The sequence below is a fragment of the Molothrus ater genome, chromosome 3 (genome assembly GCF_012460135.2).
Source record: "Molothrus ater isolate BHLD 08-10-18 breed brown headed cowbird chromosome 3, BPBGC_Mater_1.1, whole genome shotgun sequence".
NCBI classification, from domain to species: Eukaryota; Metazoa; Chordata; class Aves; order Passeriformes; family Icteridae; genus Molothrus; species Molothrus ater.
In genome coordinates, this window is record NC_050480.2 from 52,559,730 (window position 1) to 52,571,933 (window position 12,204).

At 36.1% G+C, this 12,204-nt stretch overlaps 1 protein-coding gene across 1 annotated transcript in view; it reads right to left on the reverse strand.

Annotated features, from left to right (window-relative positions):
• Window positions 1-7,749, reverse strand: part of SYTL3 (synaptotagmin like 3) — a 29,630-nt gene extending 21,881 nt beyond the window's left edge. Inside the window, 4 exon segments of the mRNA XM_036380639.1 lie at window positions 1,922-1,986; window positions 5,978-6,193; window positions 7,641-7,722; window positions 7,725-7,749. Coding sequence (XP_036236532.1) covers window positions 1,922-1,986; window positions 5,978-6,193; window positions 7,641-7,722; window positions 7,725-7,749 — 388 coding nt within the window.
• Window positions 7,750-12,204: the final 4,455 nt, after the last annotated feature.

Sequence of the window (12,204 nt, forward strand, 5' to 3'; positions counted from 1 at the left end):
TTGTTCCTGGGGGAAATCACAAATATAACAAATGGTGAATTGAAATTATCTGGAGTGACTTTAAGCACTAGTAATTCCTGATACAGTAAGCAACATGTGATCCATGTTTTACTGAGATTAATTATAAGATTACTTACATGAAAGTAATTGACCTTAGCAGTGGTAGAAACAATAACAGCTCAAGGATGTTAAAATTTTCAATCAGAACTCCAGAATTTTCTCTTATTGAAAAATAACATTTGCTATCTTAGATTTTAAATTGATTGGTCATGAAAAGTAATCTACCACTTTAATGAAAATATTAATCTCATTCTTTAGGTAGAAGATACAAAAACATTATTAAAAAGCATAACAATGCATTTTTTTTTTTTTTTTTTACTACACAACATGAGAAAACTTCACTATAAAATTTTTTTTCAGTTCAACTTACCTTCTAGTGATTACTTCAGTTATATTTTCAAACCAAAAGAGGGCACTGTCCCTCCAGGATTGAAGATTGCATAAAGGCTGCTGTGTTTCAAAATTTGTCACTTTTTAAACTCCTTTAAATATATCAGTTGGTCTAATCAAAGGAACTAAACAAAACATATTTCTCCCTGCAGGTTTATCTTCTGTATATCCTTAGATCTTTGTGACGTCAACAGCATTACCATTAGACCAACTAAGCAAAATGCTTCTAGAACCCACAAAGCCTTCATAATTCAAAGGGAGAGCTGATTTATTTTGCTGGAAAAAGACACTGTCAGTAATTTGCATTATGAGGTTCAATAACCAAGAACAACATTTTCCAATAAAATATATTATTAATAGAGATTGATAAAACTACCAGCTTCATACTCGTTGAAAAGAATGAGGGGAAATTATTGTCAATGGTTATTGGATGAAATAGTGCTTTAAAAAGACCAGTCAACTAACACTTTAAAATCAAAAATTGTGTTAGCTAGAAGGGACTTTAGTAAAATCTTTCAAATTTTAAATGAATTGTTTTAAGAGGAAAACAAAATTTTAACAGGAAACTAAACTTTAGTTTAGTTGCTTAATATGCTGCCTGCTGCCTTTCACAAACACCTACCACCCAAAATTTGGCTGATTATGCTCTTCCTTTTATAAAATTCTTCATATTCAGGCTTCCCAATAGAGATTTAAGGCCTAGCTCTTTCCTTTTTACCAACTACTCTCAAACACAGATACAGATACTGGAAGCGAAACTGTATCATTTAACTACAGTCAAGTACAAAATTCAGTAGATGCCTACCTGAAATGGCACTTCAAGGGAAAGAGAAAACAAATGTTCTCCACCTTGCTGGTTATTGTAGGTGAAAACAAACACTAACAGCTCCTTTGCTGGCAAAACATTCTCCATAGAGCATTCCATCCACATCCTCTATCATTTCTTTTAGAATTTTGTACTTTTAATGCTCTGAAAAGACCCAGCAAAAGGCAATGGCACAGCCAGCTGGCTGAAGGAACAAAATAGTATTTAGTTCTCTGCTGATTTATAGCTATACCTGGGGGGGGGAGGGTTTATTCCATTCTATCTTTTCTTTAAACTTTAGAACTTCCTCAGTGAAAGCAACTGAAGTTTAAACTTTGACAAATGATGAATGCAAGATCATTTTCTTCCTGTACATATACTATTTCTATATTAATTTCACATCATTGTATTTCTTAGAAGTCTTACACATTCATGAATTCAAATTTAATTCAAATATGGGCAGCAATATTCTTATTTTTATTACTCCAACAAAATAAGTTATACTTTTAAATGCATTCTGCTAATTTGTGTTCATGTTTTATTTACTGCACAGACAGATGGACTGCATGGAAGAAACACTGGATACAGTGTCAGACTACATCCTGTGTTTGACTTAGATGACAACTACACATTACATAGCAGTTTATGATCTGTTCCAGTGATTACCTTCACCTGGATATTTCTTTGCTCGTTCCTCAAAGAACCATTCACCAGCCTTCACTTTCACATCTCTGGAAAACAATGAAAAGAGATTCGAATCAAAACGTTTACAAGTGCATTTCTTTAAATGTTCAGTTACCACCTAACAATCCAGCATCCTTTATTAATCTTACTGCAAAACTAAGATTTCATGACTACTCAACCTATTGACTGGTTTTGCTACGGGTCTGAAAAAAACACAGAGGGGAGGAATCCTTTGGGGACATTTGTTTTGGTTTTGGAGGGGGTTTTGTTTGATAGCTTCTTTTCCTTTTTGCAGTGTAGGACTGGCCATGGAAAGTGATACATGCTGCTCTGGCCATTGCTCTGAAGGCAGGAGAGCCCTGGGCGACTCCAGTCTGCACAACCAACTTACAAAGCAGCCCAGGCACTTGTGCTGAGTGGGGAGCTGGCTGTTTACAGCTGCAGCCTTGTCTGAGAAGTCAGGAATGTCCACGGTAGAGGACATCATCCCTAGCAGAACCAGGGAGCACTGAGCTCCACAGCCCTGGCAGCTCAGAGGCTTCATGGCCCATCTCTCCATTTTCTGGAGACTACCATCATTTACATCAATGTCTTACAAAGCTACCAGGATCACAAGAACAGAAAAGTAATGATTAGCAAGTACAAGATTATATCAGATTAAACAGCTCTGTCACAATCAGATTTTCAACAAATCTTACTCTTCTTGAAGTCTGCAACTTAAACTCACCCATTATTAAAAAGACAAAAAAAATTGAACTGAGGATAGGATTCTCTGGATCCTTCAGGTTCCAAATTCTCATCTAAATGTCTTACTAATTTTTAGGGCATATATAATATCTCCCATCCTTGCCAATTTTGTGATGCTTACTATAAGATGGAGTCTCACTGCAAAGATTTCCTCAGTACAGGCACTGGTAAACTTTTTGTCTACCCAGTTGTTGATTTTCTTCTATAAAATTAATCACTTTACTACCATTCCCTCAGCCAAAATTGCTTGACACTGGCAATAGCATACAAACTTTAAATTCATTCAGGGCTTACCTTCTTAAGAAAGCAAAATCTCTAAATATGAGAGCTAAAGTGATAGCCACAAATGGGCAAGGCAACAAAACCTCTGGGTCTGCCCTTTCACAACTCACCTTATTCTGCATCAAAACAAACTATACGTAGGATACTTTTGGTTCTGTCACTTGATTTTAAAGCCTCTTAGGCATTTTAATGACATCTTCATAAGTAGCAATGCAGACTAAAAAAAAAAAGAATCAGCACCCAAGTAGACTGTACAATTAATTTTCATACCTAACCATAGACCTTTGTGCATAACTGAACACAGATGAGTCTGAAAATTAGGCTTAAATAAGTGAGACAAGATACTTACTCATTTGGATGGAGACCTATTAATTAATAAATGTCTGAAATCTCTGTCTTCAAGGGCTTTGCATTGGTAATGCCTTGAAATCCATTCAACCCCAGGCCCCTCTTTATATTATTCCCACCACTCCCTGGTTATGTTCCAGAGTTTAATCTCCATTTCTGCACAGATCCATGTGATAATTGAATCTACTCACAGAAGTTCCAGACATGCCTTCCTTGGAGGTGTTCAAGGCCAGGTTGGATGGGGCTCTGATCTTAGCGAAAATTGTCCTTGCTCTTGGCAGGGTGGGTGGAACCCAGATGATCTTTAAGGTTCTTTCCAACCCAAACCATTTTATGATAATTAGACCACACACTGAAACTGAAAACACCTTTTTTTTTTTAATAAAGAGTGTAGTGAGTTAAGATACGACCAAAAGTATGAAAACAAAGCTAATAAAGACCCTTTGTCAGGTAAAATAGACCAAACTCCTCCAAAACAAACATCTTTCTAGACTCCTAGAATATAGGATTCCTTTAAAAAAAAACCAACATGCTGTACCAACTCCATTCACATAAATGACATAAAAGATAGCCTCTTCCAGGTGAAAGATACAAATTTTTTCAGTTCACAAGGTTTTCAAAATTGCTTATTTTGTAAGAAATACAAAATTTGCCTATCCCTACATGCTCTTGCACTGAGGTGTTTAAGCACATTCCTTGCAAACGTGACCCCAGTGTCTAGGGGAGAACCTCCATAGTGCCGCTGCTGCTGTTTGGTTCAGGAAAAAATTATTCTAGTGATAAGCAAGACCCAAAATTACAGTTACTTGGGACTTGGAAATTAGCTCTTACCATTTTTAGCCATCCTATTTTCCCCTCACCAGGATAAACAAAAGGGGCTGAGTACCATTTACCACATTGCTGCATTCCCTACCCTTCTTGAGATTTGCAGCTTTGACTGTAAAGCTCACGGAAGGCAATGGAAGAAGTCTGAATTTAATTGATTTTACATCATGACTAAAGACCAAATGTACTCTCTTCACATAAAGAGAAATTCAATGACAGCTGGCATATCCATCTGTATTAGCAAGATTTAAAAAAAGGTAGTTTCCTGAAGAAAAAGTAAAAAGGTCTTTTAATTAATCTAGATAACATTTTCTTAGTTTTACCATTAAATATCTGGACCAGCTAATTAAATAATTAAGGGTGTGCAGCACTACACAAAGTAGCTTAACAACCAAGGACTCTATAGGTGATTTCCACAGTGGCCACCAAATAACTAGAAACTAATTTAAAGCAAGAGGATGTGGGGAGGGTTATCTAGACAAGGATATGGAAAGTTAACTTTTGAATTTTCAGTTTAGTGCATATAGGTTAAAACACAGCAAAACACACAAACCAAAATCTAGTAAATATTTTGTATCAAGTATAAATATAGCTGAACTACCTATTTTGCATATTAGTTGCTAAATAAACTGAAGATTCAGAGAATATCTTGTTTGCGATAGTTTACAACTCTTTTCCAAACTATAAAAAATTACTTCAAACTAGTACAAATTTGTTTGACTTGAGACCAATACTTTGCCTTGTCTTTCCCTCCATTTTAATCTCATTTTGGCACCTGCAGAGGGAGTGGAGTGGTGGATTCATCTTGTGTTGACATAAAGTAAATTTTCATCCAAATCCTCACCCTTTCTACAGGGATATTTATCATCCTGCAGAGCTTTTGAATAATTTCCCAAACTATCATTCCTCACCTATGTATTATTTTTCATCACATGGGAAAATATCTCTAAACCCTTTTGCTTAGAAAGATTGCAATTAATAGAATGGACTAGGTGGGAATATTTTGATATTAAAAAAATGTATCAATAAAGTAAGATTGTATCCTGAATCCTGAAATACAAAAATGTGATGTAGTAAAAAAAAAAAATCAACTAATTCAAAGTAAAAAAAATTTGTATTTCTGGCCATACTTTAATAAATCCTAGTAATGTTATTAATTGGTTTTGCCCTTTAAAATTTTATAAAGCATGACTTGAAATTATTTGTCAATCACATTTCTCTACTCCAGTGGTAACAAGCAGAAAATAATGATGAGGAAATTGTCAAGAAATTTGCTATACTACATCAAAGCACAGCACCTTCAGCAGGTTGTGAGGATGCACTGGTTCAATACTGAGTTGGTTAGGTATGAAAATAAATTGTACAGTCTATGTGGGTGCTGATTCTTTTTTTTTAATTGTCTGCTTTGCTACTTACGAAGATGTCATTAAGATACCTAAAAGGCTTTAAAATCAAGTGACAGAACCAAAAGCATCCTACCTATAGTTTGTTTTGATGCAGAATAAGGTGAGTTGTGAAAGGGCAGACCCAGAGGTTTTGTTGCCTTGCCCATTTGTGGATATCACTTTAGCTCCTGTATTTAGAGATTTTGCTTTGTTAACAAGGAGCTCTCTCTGTGGCTCAGATTCATGACTGTCTCTATGCTTTGCTATTATCATCTTTGTCACACTCACAATACCCCTGGCCTACCCTGAGGCTCTATTTTGCTAAACACAGGAAGGGAAATATCAGCTATGTGAAGAACAACACAAAATTTCCATCCACTTCATCACTGCCAGGACCTCAGCCAATATTTTCGCTACACCAGTGGCTTTCCAGCAAGGCAGAATTCCTTACCCATGAGCATAACAAATGGTGCATTTCCAAAGGCAGGGGGTCAGGCAGACGCGGCACTCCGAGCACACGCGGTGGCTGCAGCCATTGCACACGGCGCCTCTGTTCACCAGCAGCCCCAGAGACTTCTGACAGCGAGCACAAGACCTCTCCTGGTACTCACACCTCGCATTTTTTGCCCCCTTCCACCGAAGTTGCTGCAGCTGCTGTTTCATTTTCCTAATTCCACAGGTAAAAAGTAAAAAAAAAAGAAAGAAAAAAATTACAGAGGACAAAAATCTTCATGTAAAGCACAAGTTGATAATACCCTGGTTGTGCAATACCATTTCTAGTGGGAGATATGCCCTCCAGTGTGACCTCTGTTGAGCACTGATTGAAAAGGTGCACACACAGCATTTCTGCAGTGTGACCAGAACTGTGCATACTAACAGAGAAATAGTTAAGCATAAATGGGGTATTGTTCATTTCAGGCCCACTTTCCACACCGAAATCATTGTATGCAAGTGATTATGCATTTACCTCCAAAAACTGAGACTAGATGGTGCCCCCCTTCCATTTATTTTTTTTAAATAATCTTTATCCAAGAACTAAATATTCTACTGGGGAAAAAAAAATCATAACAAATGCATCATCTGAAAAAACCAAAACAGCACACAGCCTAAAATATCAAACCTTTGTCATGAACAAAACATAAAATACAAAACCTTTGTCATGAACTTTGCTTCCATTGCATGTACCAATTATCAAGATCTACGTTTTAATTGATAGTAACATCATCAGCAGTTGAAAAGGATTTTCTAACCAATTCAGACTTTCTATATAGCCCTTCACATAATTACTATTGTTTTAATATTGTTTTATGTTTAATATGTCCCATTATCCTTATATAAATGTTTGGCATAGGCAAAATTTAAATTTCCACATTTAAGGGACTAAAAATTTATATCTTACCCACACCAATACCTAGTTTTACAGGGGGGTGTAATATCACAAAGCAGGATACAAGGTACTGGGAAATCCTGGTCCTAGCCAAGACATAAAGCAAATAAAGTGCTGGAGAATTATCCTTTATCCTCACCTGCTGAGATACTGGCAGAGTGTGAAATTAGTAAATAAAATCCTTTCCTAACCAATGACACCTTTTGACACAAGTAACATCCTCCAAGGCAGAGTGGTGTGCTCGCTGCCTGTTGTGTTTGAGGAGGAGCAGTGATGGATTCAGCACAATGAGCAGGTATCCAATGATTCTAAACTCCAGTCTTGGCACAATGTAAGCTAAACAAGTCAAAGATCTGAACATGTTACCAAATGTCATGTACCAAGACTACACGTATGCCTACATAGGAACATGATGAGAATGCCATAAAGCCTTCACAGAAAAAATGCAGCCAGAAACTGAACTTTCTATGAAAGCTGGAAGTAAAATTCACCAAGTACATTATTCAGTGAACAGGTTTTGCTGATCTTTAATGTAGAGTCAATAGAATGGCAAAAACAAGAGGCTCTGGATAATCTTAGATTTTCCAGAGAATACAAAGGCATTAGCTAACAAGAAGTTATAAGAGGAGTGCATTTAGGGCAACAAGTGGAAGAAGAGTAATTTAGAAGGAAAAAACCAAACCAAAACAAAAACCAACAGAAAACAGGAATAGGAGAACAGCATTACCTTATTCTTTCCTCCTCCGTTTTTCTCACCATCTGGTCACGGTACAGGACTTCCAGAACAGCCTCTCGTTCTAATTCCTTAAGAAGTTCAGATTAAATTCACAGGCCATTTTTGCCAAATCTCACTCTTTCACTTGTTTCGTAAACTCCTGTTTTATGTGCTCCACTACATCCAGAGTGCTGGTCTGGGTGTTTCCTAAATGCCTGTACTCCTACTTGATGAGTTTCACTGTGTCATACCCTTGAAAAGAAAAATAACTTTGTCTGTCTTCACACAGATGATCATTTAAGTGTCTCTGCTACACAGGAAATATGAACAGTTATCAAGGTCACAGCAGTCCTGACTTTTTCACATGTCCTTTATAACTTCCTTTTCTCCACTGAAAGCGATTCCAAAAGAGATGAGAGCTTGCAGCAATGTTCTAGATAGGGCTTGAACTGGCACCAGATGGAGGGACAATTTGTGTAGAGATGGTGTAAAGGAGTGGCTGAAATAGTTTGAGTTTCTTTATTTGGTCTTGTAGATTTGGGATTTCTGGGCCTAAGGGAAAAAAAAACCCCAGCAAACATTATCCCTTCTCACCTCTTCAAGACAATTCAAATAATGTGAAGGACACATTTTATTATACTCAATCTTTCATGCAGTAATTCAGACACAGGAGAGGTTTTAAGACAGTCCTGATCTTCAGAGAGGCTCACCATATTGTCCATAGTACCCAGGCACATACCTTCTTTTTTTTTTTTACAGTCAACACAGAACAACCAATAAAAAAAGTTTAAGTTAGTTTTGAATACAGGCCTACAGGTCATACTGCTTGGGACAAAATTTTTGAGAAAAAAAATGTCCCTTTGTAATCTCATTTTGTTGAAAAGACATCATAAGACTAAGAGTAAAAAAGAAAAGTCCTCTAAGTCACTTCCATCAATTACCTGTGTCTGTTAAGTCTAGAGAAAGAGTTGGATACCAAATAATGCTATTATCTTTGCTAATAAACAGAGACACAAAAAAGTTAAGATATATACTACTTCCAGCTCAGTGCACTAATGATTTTGGTCCCAAAGCGATAAAGTTAAAGTACAAATATATGCAAGTATAAAGTTGAAACAGAATCACAACTGTAGTTTACATATACTCTGTGACCTTCACTTTTGCAAAACTCCACTAAAATATGAATTTTATTATACTTTGCACCAGAATCAAGAAAGAACATGATTATTCAACCTAAACCAGCTTACATATGGTATTAATTTTAGATATTACTGTCTAAGATTTAGTGCATATTACTAGAAATGTAAAGCAAGTCCACATATGGTACACCAATATTAAACGTGTGCATATTAAAACTGGTTTAAGTGTTTCAGACTTAATCTGAAGTAATACAAAAGGTCAGGCTCTAGGCAGGTGTAGACACTGGGACAGAAGGGCAAAGCTTTCCCAAAGCAGTTACTGATGCTTCACTGATGGACCTCAGCTGAGAATCTGACCAACCATCTGCATTGCTGGATCATTATTTTCAAATACTAAGTTTTAAATTAAAAACAAACAGCTAAAACACCAAAAGAACCCACTAAAACTTCAGCTATATAGTGAGAACACTCAGTAGCTACATAGTGAGAATTTTTTCAGTGCAGGGAATTACTCTACAAGCAGCTTGACCTAATTAAGTTACTTAATTTTCCACCAGAAAAAGCAGAGGGTGATAACATGTATGCATAAACAGGTTGCATTCCATTTGTCTATGGGGATTTTTTCATGAAACCCTTCAACAGACTCCAAAAGGACGAACCATTTCACAGAAGCTTGTGTTCAAGAAAAAAAAAAAAAACATTGGTTTCCTGTGGAAACAAAAGAGACAGAGATAGGTAAAGTCATGCTTTATTTCCTTACCAACTGCAATTTCACAGGAAATTACTCATTTGAAACATAAAAAGCCTGAGCAATTTTTTTTTTTAACACAATATATGTCATTTTCAAAGGCCCCTGCATCCTTCACTTGCTTTCATCTTTTACCTTATGAATACCTCCTGGGATCGATGAGCATGTTTAAAACATCAACTCAGTTTTAAGTCAACATAATCTAAAGAGGAGTCAGTACAAACTCTGGTGTCTCTGCCCTACACAGGGCACCAAAACATCCATTCCAGGGTAAGCTACATTTGCCATAAACTTGTAAGATTTCGGGCGTACCCAGAACACCACAAAAAAATCCCAGTAAAGCAGCAATTGACTGCATGACAGACAATACTAAGTGGATTCAATAAAACTCTGCTCTGGTGATCTTATAGAAAATACATGAATGTCTTATTGAGCTATTAAGAACGTGCCACAGTAAAACAGTTACAAAGAGCAACACCTGCAGTTAAGCAGGCACAGAAAGAGTTGCTATCTGATGTCTCCTTGAAATTATTTTTAAAATCTAGCTGAATGATGAGGTAGCTTTAAGAATAAATAAAGTATTATAAAAGTATTAAAAGTATTACAACCCCAAAAATGAGAGGTAATCCTTGTCTCCACAACAAACTTGAACTTGTAATTATTTCACAGATGTGTTCAAATTGGACTGAAAAGTTCTCTACCATTGCGAAAGAAGAACTTTTCTCTTACACCAAAGCTGTCTGCACTAGAGCAGTTTTTTGGCAGTAATAAAGTGTTTTCAGTAATGACCCTCTTTGACAGGAAAAACCTCATAAACCTTCAAGGATGCCCTCCTTTCATGTTCACCCATTGAATCCAGCTAGCTACCTGCTTTACAGTCAGTTAACCTCAAAGCTGAGCATCTTCTACATAAAACCAAAAGTAGCAGCAACCTCTTAAGTGAATACCACAACACTTCTTCCTTTTCAGCACAATGTTCACAAAAGGATTATGTTCAAGCACTTCTTAAATTATATATTTATCATTATTTATTATTACATTTTGTATTTAAATTAATGCAGGGTCAGGCACCTTGCAGATGGATCAGTAACTTCTTGAAAATATCATAGAATCCCAAAGCCATTGTAAGGGATAAGGGATGATGAATGTGGCTACACTTTTCGAGAGAAATTCATGCATGCACAGAGCACAACCTCAATAAAACATGGTTTTTTTTCCATCAGGATAAAATAGCATGTAGTTCTGTTACTGAAGATCAAGGAAAAAGCATACCTTACACTAGATTAAGTTCCTAAAAACAGCTTCTTTCCTAAGCTTTTAAACTGAAAAATGACTGGCTTAGCAAGATTTTTCTCAAAGCAATTTTACAAGTAATGTATTACTTGATCTCCTCTCAGATCCTTAAGCTTCAACAAAACAATGACAATTAAATAATTATAAATTAACATATCTTCTAAAGTCACAGTCTTCGTGTACTTGAGTTAATTGGATTACTTTATCCATTAACCCAGAAGATGACTGTGACACATCAGTAGTGAGGAACAGATTAAGTTTAGAGTAAAACTAGTCTCAAAAGCTACTGCAATTTGTGGCTATTTTCTATTCTGCTGAGACCAATCACATAAATTCATTCTTAGTTAAGAAAATTACAAGTGTTATTTTGTACTACCTGTCTGCAACAGTTTAGCTTTTACATTCCTACACATGTACATGAAAATTATTAAGTTCTTTGATAATGCTTTACCAAAATTAAGTTTATAATATTAATAACATCCCACCGCAGAATTCAGAGTAAAAATAAAACCAAATAACTAAACCCAACACAAACAATTAAGTTGCAGGTGTGGTTTTTCCATTAAACCTTTTCCAATTTGAAAAAATAAAACATGCCAGTAAATAAAAATGCATCTCCCTGTGCTATGTCATGCAGAATAGAGTAAAATGATGTCCTTACCTCTTCAGCAGCCATCAAAGAGAGACACCAGGAAGTAAACTGCTTATAAAAGATGAGAGGCAGTCTTACTACTTAATTATCTCTCCTTAAAGAAAAGTGGGGGCTGTTCTCCACCCCCTTTCCTTCCTTTGGGCACCAAAACCACTGATGGATGTTCAGAAGAGCACCCCAAAACAGCTGAAAGTAAATGTGCTCAACTAAGAGCTCCAGGGTTACAACAGGTTTTGCCAGGTCTCTGGTTTTGTTACCAGCAACAAGCAAAGATATTTGTTTTTCTAACATTAAAATGAGACTCAGCACAAGAGACTACAAGAGCTAACTGATACACCAAAATATGCTCAGTGTTCAAGCCACACACAGGAAGAGAAGCGGCTTTGAGTTATACATATTTCTTTATCTGACACCGTAAATGTGAAAATGCTTCTAACGTCAGTGTCTCCGGGACTTGCACAGAAAGCTTGGTTTGTATCATAAACAGTTCTTTCCTGAAAACAAAACAGTTTTCTACTTAGGTCTATAAGATAAAGCAATTAGCATAGATAAAAATTCAAGAGAATTCAGTTTTTATGCATCTGCAAGAAGAAGAAAATTATTATACCTCACAACTAGAAATCTGACCTCAGGTAACAATTGAAAGTTAAAAAATTATTCAGATTAGACAGCTTAAGTCAAGTCAAGAAAAAAAAAGAGGTTATTCTTACAGCTCATGCTCCTTTCTTGTTGCTCTACAAAACT